Source organism: Tupaia chinensis, unplaced genomic scaffold (genome assembly GCF_000334495.1).
Source record: "Tupaia chinensis unplaced genomic scaffold, TupChi_1.0 Scaffold000252_1, whole genome shotgun sequence".
Lineage (NCBI taxonomy): Eukaryota > Metazoa > Chordata > Mammalia > Scandentia > Tupaiidae > Tupaia > Tupaia belangeri.
The window spans coordinates 6368743-6385519 of NW_006159732.1; the positions used below are offsets into that span (position 1 = coordinate 6368743).

General features: G+C 36.1%; 2 protein-coding genes across 2 annotated transcripts; both read right to left on the minus strand.

Moving 5' to 3' along the window:
* Positions 1-764: 764 nt before the first annotated feature.
* Positions 765-15490, minus strand: DEFB114 (defensin beta 114). The gene is given in 2 exon segments (XM_027772078.1): positions 765-919; positions 15394-15490. Coding segments are annotated over 2 exon segments (213 nt in total). The 5' UTR covers positions 15452-15490.
* On the minus strand, positions 4996-8574 carry LOC102503078 (60S acidic ribosomal protein P2). Its single transcript, XM_006149124.1, has 2 exons — positions 8337-8574; positions 4996-5363 (listed from the first exon to the last, which is right to left on the minus strand). The coding sequence occupies exons 1-2, from the start codon at positions 8572-8574 to the stop codon at positions 4996-4998; spliced, it is 606 nt and encodes a 201-aa protein (XP_006149186.1).
* Positions 15491-16777: the final 1287 nt, after the last annotated feature.

Here is a 16777-nt window from a genome sequence, read left to right on the forward strand (position 1 = left end):
GACCTTGTGGCTATGGTGGGTTGTTTTATTGTCTTTCTTTTTAAAATATTTTTTTCCCACTCTTTTGTCTGTTATGAGGAGATTTCATGTGACAAACTTGTGGTAAAATTTCCCCCTGGCTGTGGTTTTGTTACTTTCTTACTTTGTTTTAAACAACTGTTACTGTCACCATCCTTCCAGAATTTCCTTTCTCAAAATTTTAATGTACATTTTGAGTCATTTGCCTTATTTCTTGTTGCATTCAACATTTTAAAACCTGGAGCTCTTTATACTTTTCTATCTTTCCTTCTCAAAGTTCAATCTGATCCTCCTACTTCTGTCCTTATCCTACATTGTACAGACTTTGGCTGTCCCAGACCCAGTGGCTTGAAAATCATGCTGGTGTGTGTGTGCGTGCATGCCCAAAATCCTTAGAGGAGACTGGAGGAGAAGGGGTTGTGGTGTGGCCAGTCCTTCTTGGGGGGGTAATTTCTCACTTTCTCCCACCCCCGCATCCCGTGAGTGCCTATGTCCTATAGGAAAATTCAAATTTGAAGCAAACATGATATTTGTATGATAGAAAATTAGTTCCAGATATCCTTCTATTAAATTTTCTAGTTTAAAGAAATTAAGTTACTATTTCATTCCATTTAACACTTAGAAAGGAAGATAGCAATATTGGTTTCACGTGTTTTATTATTTATTTTAGAAGCTCTAGTTACATCCCTTTGAATCTCTGCACTGGCGCACATACAACTTCATTGTTCAGAGGTGTGTCTTCCTTTTCAAAATACTTAATCATCTTCAGGTAGCCTATCCATGCAGCAAATCTTACGTGGTGAAAAACATACATCAATTTGCTTTTCTCTGAAAAGGCAGTTTCTCCTACAGACACCTTTAAGTTTTGAGCAACGATCAGGATCCACCAAGCTACATGTGGCTACAGTAAAAGAAGAATAACTGAAATTACTGATCCTTAAACATGTATTTTTATGATTACAAAAAGTATTCTGTATACATTTTTCCAATTTTAGGAAATGCCAAAAATATTAATATATATGTATAATTTTGTGACATATGTTATTATTTTCAACAAGATACATGATTTTTGGAGACCTCCATAATATTCCCTTGAAATTATAGATGAGAGTTTTTCAAAAAGTTCATGGAAAATGGGTATTATGAAAAAAATTATGTGTGAATTTAAAACATTTTTGCACCAAATTAAACATGTACTTTAATTTTTTTATGAACTTCTGCAAGTTTTCTTATGGGATAAATTATTCAGATTTTTAGCTACTTTTTTAAAAATTAGGTCATATATAAAGTTTTGTCATTTTACAATTATTGTACACAAATGAATATTTCATCTATCTGCTAGAGCTTCAGGAGAGTAGCAAAAAAAATTGATATTAGGGTTTTAATTTATGCTTCAACCAATATATGTAGTTTCTGCTCCCAAATGATATTTATTGTAATTTTAATGTGTTTTTTGGTTGAATAATTTTAAAAAAACCCAATTGTTCATAAATTTTGTTGATTATGTTTGCAATATCATTATTTTAAAAATCTGAATGAATCCATAGAGTTGCTTATATACTATGAATAACATCTTTTTCTGTTATATTTTTCACAAATTGTTCTTTCTTAATTGCTTTTGTTAGTGGTGGTTTTTAGCTAATAGTTTTACTACATGGTACCAGCAGATGGTGTAATGGTTATGTTGCTGGACTCTCACGTACTCAACTGTAGTTCGAGTCTTGGGCCCAGCAGCTTAAATTCATGCTGGACATGTTTGTGTGCGTGCCCAAGATCCCGAGAGGAGAATGGAGGCGAAGAGATTGCTGTGTGGCCATACTTCCTGTGGGGATGATTTCTCACTTTCTGTCTCTCTGTCTCTGTCTTTCCAGCAAGCGCATGTGAAAATCTCTAAGAAAAAATATAACTTTACTACAATATAAATACATACTTATTTTAAAAAACATAAAACATATTTTTTCATATATGAATATACTAAAATGTTATCCATTTTTGATGAATTATTTCACATTTACAGTAAAATATTCTTCATAAATCTTTTTCATTATAAGATTTTAGTTATAATATTCTTTCCTTTACACTGATTAAAATTTTCAGATAGGTAGCTAACTTCATTCCACCTACATGATTAAATTCCACACTATTGAAATATTCTCTCCATGACTTGTAATGATTTGTGTTAAATTCTTAATTAATGTTGTGATATTCTAAATTTTCACAAATTATAGATCTCCTCTGATATATTTCATGGATATACAATGATTTTTAAATAGAAACAGCTTACAGCTTAGACTAACAAAATATATTATAGAAAAAGCATATGTAACATACCACACTTGTTTCTTAATATATGAGGTTTTTCTCTTTTTTTTTGGAGAGGTTTTTGCTGTAGGGCGCATGCGCTCGCCAGACAGAGAGAGACAGAGAGACAGAAAAAGAGAAATCACCCCCCGGGGGGATGGCCACGCCGCAATCCCTTCTCCTCCATTCTCCTCTCGGGATCTTGGGCACAAACGCACACGCACCCGGAGTGAGTTTTAAGCCATCGGGTCCGGGACACGAATCGCGGTCGACTACGTGGGAGTCCAGCAACATAGCCATTATGCCAACTGCTGGTCCTTTAATATATGAGATTTGAGAATATCCAAACACAAATGCTCAGCAAAGAGTATAATTAAAAATTAAGCATAAGGGCCAATAGTTGGTGTGGTAAATAGGGTACTGGATTCCCACAAGGCCGACTGTGGGAGTTCCTGACAGCTTGAAAATCATATGGATGTATGTGCACACATGTCCAAAATCCCAGGAGAATGGAGGAGAAGGAACTGTGGCATGGCCTGTACATGTACTATATTTAGTCCTACCCCTTGATGAACATTTAAGTCACTTCTAGTTTTTGGATATTCTTGTATTTGACTCTGGGGCACATGTTCATGTATTGCTGTTGGCATATCTCCAAAAGTAGGATATAAGGGTAATGTGTTTGTACAGCTTCAATATTACTAGCTAATGCCAATATAACTAGCTATGTTATTTGTGATAACATAGACCAGCAGCACTATAGGATAGTTCCAGACATTCTAAAATCTTATTAATGGTTGATATTTTTAACCTGGTATTCTGATAGGAATATAATGATAATTCATACATCTAATTTTTTAAAAGAGAGATACTTTGTGCTATAGGGCATGTGCACTCTCTAGAAAGACAAAGACAGAAGGTGAGAGGACACCCTCTGGCAGGGGGATGGCCATGCTGCAATCCCTTCTCCTCCATTCTGCTCTCAGGATCTTAGACACGTGTGCACATGGCATGAGTTCAAGTCACTGGGTATGGGACTAGAACCACGGTCGACCATGTGGAAGTCCAATGACATAACCATTTGCCATCTGCTGGTCCCTCTAACCTTATATTTTATAATAAAAATGTTCATTTTTCTGTTTCCTAAGAGGTATTTCATTCTTTCTTATGTTTATTGACACTGTAGGCATCCCTGTTTTAGAAAGTAGTCCATTTTGCCCGTATTTCTATTGTGTGCCTGCTCTTTTTTTATATTTTTTTTGCATGAATTATTTATACATTCTGGTTATGTACCTTTTGCTTGTCAAATACATTACAAATATTTTTTTCAGTGTCGAGCTTGTCTTTTTACACAAATAGCTTTTTGTTGTTGTTGATGTTGCTTTGTTTTTTCAGTTTTGCTATAGGCCACGTGCTGTCACCAGAGAGAGAGAGAAATAAAAAAGAGAGACAAGGAAAGTGAGAAAGCACTCCCCAAGGTGGATGGCCATGTTGCAATTCCTTCTTCCGCATTTCTTCCCTTGGGATTTTGGGGAAGCATGCACATGTGCACAGCATGCTTTCTAAGTCACGGGATCAGGACTCAAACTGCATAGTCAGATATGTGAGATCCAGCTAACTTAACCACCATCACTAATAACCAGCCAATGAGGTTTTTGATTTATAAAAATATCCTAATTAGAAATGAGTCAGTGCTGTTGTTTCACACTTACTAAGAAACATTATTCCTTAGCCATGATCATTAATAAATTCTCCTGTGCTAACTTGTATGGTTTATCTTTTTCTATTTCATGTTTACATCTACTGTTTGTTTAGGATTGGGTTTTGGCTATGGCAAATGTTAGGGGTTAAATTTATTTATTTTTCTCATATGACTATGCAATAAAACCAGCCCCACTTATCAAAGATTGTATTTGTCATATTGTTCTGCAATGCCATATTTATCATTAATTAGATGTCTATAGTATGGATTCTATTTCTAGATTTTGTATTCTGCTCTATTTATATAATTTTCTTTTCTATATAACATTGTCTTGTTGAGGAAATCAACCCACCTCCTTCTTTCCTTGACAGTATGTCTTATTATTTTTTCTCTTTTTTCTTTCTTTTTTTTGTTCCAGTTCTCTCTCTCTCTCTTTTATTTTTCTAACAACTGCAATAGGGCACTTGCACTTGAGAGAGACAGAAATACAGAGAAAGGGAGCGGAAGGAAGGAAGCACCCACAAGAAGGGCATGGCCATGTCTCAATGCTTTCTCCATTTCAATTTTGTCAGGATTCGGCACACACGTGCACAATCACTCAGAGTGTTTTGGAAGCTCCTGGGGTTGGGAAGAAAACTGTGATTGGCCATGTAGGATCTGATTTTCTTAATTATTAGGCTATGGGTCTGGCTCCTTAATTACTGTATACTAATGTCAGAATTACTATGTATTATTTCTCAAAACAAATGATACCTTTTATTATGTGCTAATGCTATGGATTAAATTGGATAATATTGATACCTTTACAACAATGAATTTTTCAATTAATTAATATGGCATATCCCTCCTTGAACTTAGAAATTCTTTAATCTCATAATAGTATTTTATAACTCTCTGAATATAAGATATCTATATCTTTCTCTTTTCCCCTTTTTTAATATGTAAAAAGGCTTTATTTACAGAGGAGCAAGAGTTTAATCAAATAAGCCAAATCCCATGTCGTCATTTGACTTTCCAGACTCCCCTTTCTCGACTTTCTCCTCTTCAGTTGCAGCAGAAGCAGAACCAGCAGCAGGGGCTGCAGAGCCCAGGGCAGCAGAGTGCCACTGCCACGCCAGTGGGAACGCTGCAAGCTTGCCAATGCCGTGGGCAATGACATCCTTCATGTTCTTTCCGTTCAGCTCACTGATGACCTTGTTGAGCTGGTTGTGGTCTGTCTTGATGCCCACGCTGTCTAGGATCTTCTTGAAGTCCTTGACTCTGAGGAAGCTATTGCCTCTGAGGGCGGACAGCAGGTAGGAGGCGACGGATGTGTGGCACACCTCAGCAGCAGTGAGCAAGCCTCCTCACATGGGTACCCTCAAGGGCATCAAGGATCCTATGTATCTTTCCTTAGAGTTATTCTTTTATGATTGGTATTTTGTTCTTGACATTAATATATAGAAATCTAATGGATTTTTTTTTTCATTACAACAAAGAATGATCCAATAAACATTTCTTGAGTTCTAATATGTTTCAGGCACTATGATAATGCTAAAATTATTGCCAAGAAATATAATACATACTTCTCATTCACAAAGAGTTCAGTGTATTATAGCTGGAGAAGTAATAATTTGTAGTTACCAGGTCTTTGGTAAATATTGCCAAATTTTTGGTATAGAGAAATTCTTTTTTTTTAAATTTTTTTGGAGAGGTTCTTGAGATAGGGCGCGTGTGCTCTCCAGAAAGACAGAGAGAGACAGAGAGATAGAAAGCGAGAAATCACTCCCCAGGAGGGATGGCCATGCCGCAATCCCTTCTCTTCCATTCTCCTCTCAGGATCTTGGGCATGCATGCACATGCGCCCGGTGTGAGTTTAAGCCACCAGGTTAGGGACTTGAACCGCGGTCGGCTACATGGGAGTTCAGCGACATAGCCATTATGTTCACTCCTGGTCCCAGTTTCAGAGAAATTCTAATCTGACAAGACCATATCTAGAGACACTGTATAGGGAATACACACACACACACACACACACACACACACACACACACACACATATGTGTTTTCTTTATCCATTAGTCTGTTGGACACTTAGATTGATTTGGTATTTTGGCTGTTGTGAATAGTGCTATAGTAAACACTAAGGTGCAGATATCATTATGACATACTGATTCTTACTCTTCCTTTCATTCTTTCTTTTTTTGATATATGCATAGGAGTGGGTTTGTTGTATTATAAAGCAGTACTAATTTTAGATTTTTGAGGAACTACTTCATTTTTGGACTAATTCACATTCCCACCAACAGTGTAAAAGAGTCTTTCTTTCTTGGCATTCTAGCCAGCATTTGCTATTTCTTGTCTTTTTCTTAATAGCTGTCCAAACGGGTGAGAGAATATCTCAGAATATACATTTTCATAATGAATAGTGATGCTGAGCTTTTCTTTTTTATGTCTCTTGCCTATTTTTATGTATTAATTTGTGAACTATTTATTTAGGTCATTTGCTTATTTAAAATGATTATATATATATATATAATTTCACCAGAGAGGGACAGAGCAAGAGAGAGAGAGAGGAAAGTCAATAATCAAGCCACCAGGTACGGGACTCCAACCACAGTCAGCCATGTGAGAGTCCAGAACCTTTAACCACCACGACAGCCCCATTAACTCATTTTTAATGGGTTATTTGTTCTGTTGTCAGTGAGTTAATTGAGTTCCTTGCATATTCTGTTTATTAATCCTTCACTAGATATATAATCTGCAAGTGTTTGCTTCTACTTTGTAGATTGTTTTATCACTCTGTTGATTGTTTTCCTAAAGGGTGCAGAACCTTTTGGTTTGGTTTAACCTGTTTGTTTATTTTTCATTTGCTTCCTATAACTTTGAAGTTTTGTTTAAAAACTATTATCCTAGACTGATATCATATAGTGTTTCCCCTGTGTTTTCTTTTAGTAGTTTCATAGGCTCAGGGTTTTTTTGTTTAAGTTTTTAATCTACTTTGAATTTCTTTTCATGTGATGAGAAATATAGGCCTAGTTTCATTATTCATTTTATTTTTTCTTTAAAATTTTTAGAATTTTTTCTGCCTAAAAAAATTTAAGTGTGCTTGGAAGGAGAAAGAGACAGTGAGAAGGAAAGTGAAAAATCACTCCCCAGAGGGAATGACCATGCCACAATCCCTTTTTCTCTTTTCTCTTGGGATTTTGGACATGCACACACATGTCCTTAGCATGGTTTTTAAACCACCAGATCTGGGACTTGAACTGTTATTGATCATGTAGGAATCCAGCACCTTAACCACTGTACTATCTGGTAACCCCATTTTAAAACTATTTATTCTTCCAGTTCATGAACATGGGAAGTCTTCATTTTCTGGTATTGTCAAAATCTTTCATCAGTGCTTCGTAGTTTTCATTATGGAGAATTTTACCTTTTCAGTTAAACTTATTTCTAGGGATTTTATTTCTTCTGTGACTATTGTAAGTTATTTTTTATTGCTTTTTTTTCTTTTTTAAAAATGATGTATTATTGTTTTTAAATTTTGTTATAGGGCATGTGTGCACACGAGAGAGAAAGAGAAAGAAAGAGAGAGAGAGAAGAGAAAGTGAAAAGCAAGCTACCAGGTCTAGGACTCAAACTTTGGTCAGCCATGTGGGTGTCCCATACATCAATCACCACGCCACCTGCTTGCCACCTGCTAGACCTTGTTTTCTTTTTTATTTTTTTTAACTATATCATTATTGATGTATTAAAATGCTACTGATTTCTGTTTTGATGATGTTTCCTTTAATTTTATTAATTCTAAGAGGTTTTTGAAATAACATATAATGTATAGTTATATATAATATACATATGTGATATATAATATATATATATATAATCATGTTATCTGCAAATGGATAATTTGACTTCCTCCTTTCTTTCTTGTTTTTTTTAGGTTCTTGCTGTAAAGTATATGCACTTGATGACATGATAGAGAGAGACAGAGAGAGCGAAAGTGAGAAATCAACCCCACGGAGGATGGCCACGCAGCAATCCTTTCTCCTCTGTTCTCCTCTTGGGATCTTGGGCACGCACGCACATGGGCCTGGCGTGAGTTTCAAGCCACCGGGTCCGGGATGCGAACCGCGGTCGACTACGTGGGAGTCCAGCGACATAGCCATTATGCTAACTGCTGGTCCCAGAGATGATCATGTTTTTACCCTTAATTTTGTTGCTATGGAATGTCATAGTAATGGACTTGTATATGTTGAACTATCCTTGCATCCTTAGGACAAAACCCACTTGATCACAGCATATAATCTGCTGATGAGCTATTGAAGTTAATTTGTACTTTGTTGTGGATTTTTTATTTGTAACTGCAATGTCTGCTGTTCAGGACATGCCAGTAACAGAGAACCTGGAGGGCATCCTAAGGGGTAGGAGCCATGTGCTCCAACTGTGGTTTGAGCCCAGGTAAGGTGGGGGCTCTCATGTTCATTCACCTGCTCCTCAGAGCAGTCTTCCTGCTGTGCTGGTCTGACTATGTTTTGAAATTCATGATCCTGCACTGGGTTGTGTACTGTGATCATGACTCTACTGTTCAGTCTGCCTGTAGTCGCAGCTACAACTACTTACACAGACTTTGTGGATTTTAGGTGGGTTTCCAAGAAAGTCAAGATGCGTATGTAGGCCATCAGTTTTAAGTGTAGATTCCATAATAGCAGGGGTTTTGTTTCCAAATGGTGCAGGTCTCCAGGAGCATGGGTCTTGGAAAGTAAGATTATTCTGGGAGAGATCCTTTCCTGAAGTTATGCAATCACGTAGATTTTAGGGACTGTCTATATCAGGCCTGGACCTTTCAAATAGCTGGGCTTATGGACAGCTAGAACTGTCCAAGGTGGTAAAAAGGGTGTTGATGGTTTCTCTCTCATCCTTTTCCAGAAATCGAGAGTGTCTTCTGATTACCACCAGTTGGGTTCTTTACTGCCCCTCTCAAATCTCTGTGCTTTACAAAACTTCAGACCTTTGGGTGGTGGTTCCAGTGTTTCTTGTTACATATTCCACTCAAATGTATTAATCTAATTGTTGTCTTACTCCTTTGCTGTCAGGGAGAGAAGCACTTAGTATTTCCTATCAACCAGCTCAAACACCCCTCCTAATTGATTTTTCTATTTATTTTTGTGTCCAACAATCTTGATAAATTTACTTATTAATTCTTTAACTTTACTGAGGATACTTTTGCTTTTCCTGCATGCACCATCATGGAAGCTGAACAATGATGGTCTTTTTGTCTATTCACATCTTAAAAAAATTTACACTCCTTTTTTAGGTCACTGGTTAGGACTCTTGCAACATTAATTGAAATTAGTCATTCAAAGCACTCAAATTTTATTTCCAAGGTCAAGGAAATTTTTAAATTTTGTTACATTTAATAGAATGGTTTATGTATTTTTTTTTGAAATACATTTTATTAGTTGCGGGGATTAAATTCACTGTGAATTCAGCAAATTTTTAAAAAATAATGGATATTACCAAAAAGTATCTACTGATTAATTACATAAACTTTATCCTCTAATCTGTTCATGTGACAAAATTGATTTTAGAATGCTATACTAACCTGATAATTGAGGAATTAAAGCAAATTTCTTATATTGTTGGACTTTAATGCCAGCTTTTATTCTTTTTTTCTTGAGGATTTTTGCATTTGCAATCATGAAGGAGGTTAGGGTTCAGTCATCTTTCCTATTATGTCCTTGTCAGTTTTAATATCAAGAACTTACTTCGCAAAATGAGTAGGAGGCATTTTTTAATTTTCTGTTCTCTGAAAAAGATTATGTATAATTATCTTTTTAATTTTGTAGAGGTTTTCGCCTTAGGGTGTGTGTGAGAGAGACAGAAACAGAGATAGTGAGAGGGAAAGTGAGAAATTACCCCCCAGGGGATGTGGCCACACCACAGTCCCTTCTCCTCCATTCTCCTCCCAGGATCTTGGGCACCCACACACACATGCCTGGCATGAATTTTAAGTTACTGGGTTTGGGACCTGAACCAGTCCGCCCTGCTAGAGTCCCAGCAATGAAACTTTTATGCCTTCTGCTGACCCCCATATAATTGGTTTTATTTCTCCCTTAATTCAACAGTGAAATCATTTTGACTGAGTATTTTTAGAGGCTTAATTATTATAAATTCTATTCCCTTAATGGATTACAAGCAGTTAGATATTCTAATTTTTTGGTTTGATTTATTATACTATATATTTTCCTATTATTAATATATATCTTTTTTTTCTTTTTGGAGAGGTTTTCGCTATAGGGCGCGTGTGTTCACCAGCCAGAGAGAGACAGAGAGACAGAAAGCGAGAAATCACCCCCCGGGGGGATGGTCACGCCACAATCCCTTCTCCTCCATTCTCCTCTTGGGATCTTGGGCACGCACGCACACGCGTCTGGCATGAGTTTTAAGCCACCTGGTCCGGGACGCAAACCACGGTGGACTACAGGGGAGTCCAGCAGCATAGCCATTATGCTAACTGCTGGTTCCCAATATATATCTTTTTTGTCCCCCCTCCTTAGGATTTTTGCTTTAGGGTATGTGTGCTCACCAGAAAGAAACAGAGATAGACAATATGGGTGTGTGTGTGGGGGGGGGGGAAAAAAAATCACCTCCCAGAGAGGATCCAGGACTTGTACCATAGCTGGCTATGTGGGAGTCCAGTTGCCTTAACCACCATGCCACCTGCTAGCCTCACATATACATTTTTAATGTACTATCCTGAAGCTGTTTATAACTTTTTTATATGATCATTTTGATATCTGTATCACGTGTACTATTATCTTCGATAGGGTTTATTTTTGCCCTGGCTCTTTTTTCCCTATGGTTTTGTTAGTTTTATTAATTTTATTAATCTTTTCAAAATAAAAATGTAGCCATTTTATTTTCTCTAGTGACTATCTTCTACTTTATTAATATCCGCCTTTGTCTTATTTGATGCTTCTTATTGAGGGTTTATTGGATTTTCTAACTTCATGAGTTAAATTTTTGCTACATGTTAGCCTTAATTTTTTTTAGCTATGTTGATGTAACTGCATTAATCACTCCTTAAACATTAATATAGCTATCTTCCATGAGTTTTATCTTATTTATTTATTTATTTATTTATTTAATTTATTTATTATTTATCTAATCTTTTGAACTTTATCTTTTTTCTTATTTTTGCTATTGGGTGTGTGTGCTCATCAGAGAGAGACAGGGAGAGGGAAAGTGAGGAATCACCCCCAAAGGAGATGGCCACGCCACAAATCCCTCTCCTCAATTCTCCTCTCAGGAGTTTGGGAATATATGCGCATTCGTCTGGTGTGTTTTCAAGCTGCAGGGCTGGGGATATGAACTATTCGGCAGACTCTGTGTGGGATCCAGCTGCCCTTCACAACATGCCATCAGCTGGCCCATTGAGCTTTATTTGTCCTATTTTCTAATATCCTTTGAGACCTCTTCTTTGATATAAATCTTCATGTTCAAACCCTCCCTAATCTTACCTTTGTATTGTTTGTTTTGCTCTATTTTCTCTTTGTGTAAATTATATTATTATCCCTCACTATTACAGTGTTATCTACATTTTTGTAGTTTTTTTAAAATTTTCCTCATATTTCCCAATAACCACAATTTCTTGCTGATTGAGTCTTTTTTTTTTTAACTTGTAAAACATACCCCAGAACTGATACTGTCTTCTCGTCAACATTTCCTCACAGGTGAACATCTCTCCTTCTCTCAGGCCAGTCTCTCTTTAATCACTCAGAAAAATTAGCGAAGCCATTGTGATTCTCTCATCTGATATCCATGGCCATTTCGAGACATCTTAAAAACTGACTACACCTGGGACCAGCAGATGGCATAATGATTATATTGCTGGACTCACACATACTCAACCATGGTTTGAGTCCTGGACCCAATAGCTTAAAACTCACGCTGGGCACGTGTGCGTGTGTGCCTAAAATCCTGAGAGGATAACGGAGAAGTGATTGCAGCGTGGCCATCCCCTCTGGGGGGTGATTTCTTGCTTTCTGTCTCTCTGTCTTTCTCTGTCTTCTGGTGAGTGCACGTGCCCCATAGCAAAAATCTCTCTCTGCAAAAAACAAACAAACAAAAACCAAAACATAGGTTATACCTGGACACGACCGTTGACTCCTTCTTTACTACTTCCTCTCCTTTTCTTTTTTTCCCTTCCACTTCTATTCTCTTCCGTAATTTCTTAAAATATGAAAAACAATTTGCTTGCATTTTCTCTTTAAATCTGCAAACTTTATGAAATTAATTACATTACCATTCATTGTATAATTAAGAGAACCGTTCCTTCCTAAGAAGGACTCCCGGGTCTTAGTATGAACTCTGATTTGCATAATGATGAGCTCACTCCTCCGTAAACCATCATAGGGCTCTATTTCTACTACCTCTATGTATTATTTTATGTTTATAGCTCCCAGAAAAGACTGCTGATTCCTTCATGTTTTAACTACTGCCAGTGCTAGGCTAAATCAATTTTCCACGAATGATCTTTCCTGCATGATATTACCTTGTTTGGACCAAGCACTCCTCTTTATAAGGTGTCATTTAGATTGAAAACTTCTTTCATAATTATTTTTGAATGTTAGGGTTTACCAACAGCCATATGACACTCATATGTACTATTTTTATGAGCTCCTTCAAAACCACCCATTCTGATACCTTGATTATTCGTTTTGTTCTCTTGATTTATCAAAGAGAAAAAATAAAGTAACTTGTCCGTGGCAGAAGACATTACAATTTAGTATGTGTTAGATGTAAAAAGAAAAAATAAATAAATAAAGCCTGTGGTTACTATTCTTTGACCAAATATCTTGAAGCCTTTTCTTTTTTTTAATGTTGTTTCTTTATTTATGTATTTATTTATTTATATATTTTTTGCCTAGGACACTTGTGCTTACTGGAGAGAGATGAGGGCAGGGGGTGAGATATCACCCCCAAACTGGTATGGCCATGCCACAATTCCTTTGTCTCCATTCTCTTGGGATTTGGGGCATGCACATACATGCACCCAGAGTGATTTTTAAGCCATTGGTTCAAGACTCAAACCAAGCAGTTATTTTGTTTGTTTTTAAGTTTTTGCTTCAGTGCATGTGTGCGCACCAGAGAGAGACAGAGAGAAAGAGAGACAGTGAGAAGGAAAGTGAGAAATCACCCCCAGTGAGGAACGGTCGTGATGTAATCTCTTCTTTATTTTCCTCCTGGGATTTTGGGCACATACACACATGTGACCAGTGTGAGTTTTAAGCAACTGGGTCTGGGACTTGAACAATATTCAGCCAGGCTGGGTCCAGCCACCTTAACCACCACAACACCCACTGGCCACTTGAAAGTCTTATTTCAAACTTTCAGCAGTGGTCAGTAAACGTCAAGTCTGACGATCTGTACACCTCATATGTCTGCAGTGCAATTTCCTTTCTGTGGGGCCTTGCTGCTTTTAGCCAAATTATTGTTTCAACCTTTTCTCTATCCTTAGTTCCATCTTAAAGAAGCTTTACACTGAAGTCAAAAGAATAAATATGCCAGGATCTGAAAAATCTGTATCTGTATTCCAATTATTACACACAATGGTGTGACCTTGAAAATTTTTCTCCTTAATGTCATTTTCATCTTCTATGAAAAGAGGCAGTAACAATGAACTCAGAATATTAGGAGGGTCAGACTGGATATATAGCTGGAAAATTATAAAGTGGTGTTTGCCATACTCTCATATTTACTTCTTGTCCTGCCTTTCTCCCTTTCACTTCCCAAGGTTCGAATACAAGTATCTTACCTCAAATCTCAAAGCTCCCAGCAGAGAATTTAGGACATTCCCCCAATTCTCTGCCATCACTATAATCCCATGGGTCTTGCTATTTAAATGAATAAAAAGGAATAAAAGGCAAGTAAAGAAGGAGAACCTCAACATCCTTGTCAAATTAGTTGATGTATTTGTAAATCAATGAATTTATTAATTAATTGAAAAGAAACAATAAACACATGTACTGAAATATAACCCTAGCTGGTCATTATATTATATTCTTATATTATAGTCTTGAGAGGTATAGCCAATAAGATAATCCAGATAATCATAAATTCATTGCTTCATCTGAGTTCATTTGATTAGTTAGTAAGTATGCCTAGAGACTCTCTGTTTTATTTGTTTCCTCAGCATCTAGCACTTGTGCTTGGCGGCCTTAGGCACTCAGTATGAGGTGTCCACTGATGGACACACCACCACTGTGCATCTCAAGGCCTTTCCCAAGGATCTTTGAGGTCCTCACTTTCTCTGGCTCCTTCTATTATAAATTATGACTATAGCAGTAGCAATTATGATAATGAAAACAGTAGCACCTTAATTAGTAGACTAATTATGAGTTTTTAGAATGAATACTGAATGCATTATTTCACTACATCCTAATGCATCTTTTTAGCTGCATATAATAGGCAGAAAATTATATATGAAATGTCTGTTTTTAAATTGTAGTTATTATAAATTGTGCTTGTTTTCTTCTTTGTTTTCTGCGAAGGATGTTGACCAAGTTTATTTTCAAAGTGACAAAGTTCACAGAGCTATTGAGTAACAAGCTAGTAATAAAACCTAGATCTTAGTTTGAATCCAGTGTTATTTCTGAAACATAAGACGCTTCTTGACATTTCAACTCTCCAGGCCAATGTAGAGCACATATAGATACAGATTTTATCTCCATTTTTATAGTGTCTAGATTATCTTATTGGCTAAACCTCTCAAGAGTACAATACAAGAATATAATATAATGACCAGTTGGGGTTATATTTTAATACATATGGTTATTGTTTCTTTTGAATTAACTCATTGATGAGTTCCTTTACTAATACATCAACTAATTTGACAAGGATGTTGAAGTTCTCTTTTTTTACTTGCCTTTTTATTCCTTTTGTATTTCCTGAGCCACCATATTCTTAGACTATATATTAGATCATCTTATATTTTCTGTTAGTGATATTCTAACAAATACATATCATTGTTCTCAGAATGACTGTATTTCCTGGATCCTAATAACTATAAGGACTTCACTTTTGAATCCCATAAATACATTTAATAAGTTTCAGTTCTCTCAATTATTTAAATATCTAAAAAGAAAAATAAAAGTCCAAAAAAGGTAAAGAATCTCATCATCACCATATCATTTGTTTTCATATCAATCTTGAAAATGAGGTAGGTATAGTAGTCTCATAATACTCTAACTGGGTAACCAAGGTTTGATATAATTGACAATTTTTAATGAATAATAATATTTTGTTAAAAATCTGAATTTTCCCATTAACCTAATATTTCTATTTCTAGTTAGAAGTGATATGTTACAAATATGCCAGAAATATCTATTTACCTGGTAGAATGAAGGTCACATAACAGAGAAAATGGAGGAGATAGTGGAAGATCTTCATTTTGTAGAAAGACCCTGCTTAAGGACTTGGTAACAGAATCTAGAGACTAGAACACTTTCTAAAAATCCAAGAAACATTCACTATTTATAGTTTTTTTTTTTTTTTAATGAAACAGAAACTCTCTTTATCCGGAAATTATTTTAATTTTGTGTACCTGTCTCTGCTCCAATGACTAAGGCTGTGGGTAGAATTACCCAAACTGTAAACATTTACAAATCATTGAGCTTCAGGATAGAATTTCTATGGGAATGACGGCTGTCAACATGGCATCTTCCCATCATTGGTTAAGCATCATCACAAAGAAGCATGCATGTAATAGGTTTAAGGAAAATATTAATTTATCATTTCAGAAATACAGCAACTGAACTTTATCCATTTAACGACTGATTACTCTTCAAAATATATTCTAGTGATTAATTTGCTGTGCAAATTCATAAATAAGTCTATGTAGCCAAATCTTTAATTATATATAGTTATGTCACAACTTCTCTTAAATTATTAATTTATAGGGACTAAATATTAAGATTCATTTTTGTTACTAATTTTTGTTTTTAATTTGCTGCAGAACTTGTGTACTTGCCAGAGAGAGATAGAGAAATAGAGAAGATAAGGGAGAATGTATCCTCTAATGGGGCATGGTGACAATGCAGTCCCTTTTTCATTTCTCCATCCTGTCAGGATTTGGAGCATGCATGCAAACAAACCCAGCATATTTTTTCAAGCTCGGTGACTGATATTGGAATTGCAGTCAGTCATGTGGCAGCTGGTTTCCATAAACACTACGTCGCAGGCTGACCCAGTTACTAATTTTTATTACTCTCTTTTTATTTTCAGAGGAAACTTAAATATTCATGGAACTGTAACTTTTCTAATTTTTAATTTGTATTAATGTAATGCATACTCACAATATAATGAGAAGAGACTTTATAATTAATAGCATTAATTTCCCACTTTGGTCTTCCTATTTTCAGATCTTCTGGTGATTACTAAAATAATTAGGATCTAGTTTATGTCTTGTCTTAGTTTACCAACCGGAGTATGTCTCTTAGTTGGGTTCTAGTAAGAAAAAATATGCAATTAGATTAGTTATACTCTTTCCTATACTGTCTTTCTCAAATGTTTGCAAGCTATATTAATTTTTGAAATTTTCCTTTTTCTTTTTTGGCGAGTTTTTTGCTTTAGGATGCGTGTGCTCGCCAGAAAGACAGAGAGACAGACAGAAAGCGAGAAATCACCCCCCAGGGAGGATGGCAACGCCGCAATCACTTATCCTCCATTCTCCTCTCGGGATCTTGGGCATACACGCACAAGTGCTCGGTGTGAGTT

Excerpts from the sequence above, each read along its gene's own strand:
- LOC102503078 (XM_006149124.1), bottom strand. The coding sequence starts at position 8,574 with ATGATCACAGTACACAACCCAGTGCAGGATCATGAATTTCAAAACATA. Across the intron at positions 5,364-8,336 it reads AATAAAAAATCCACAACAAA|GCTTGCTCACTGCTGCTGAG; the intron begins GTACAAATTAAC and ends CCATGTGAGGAG.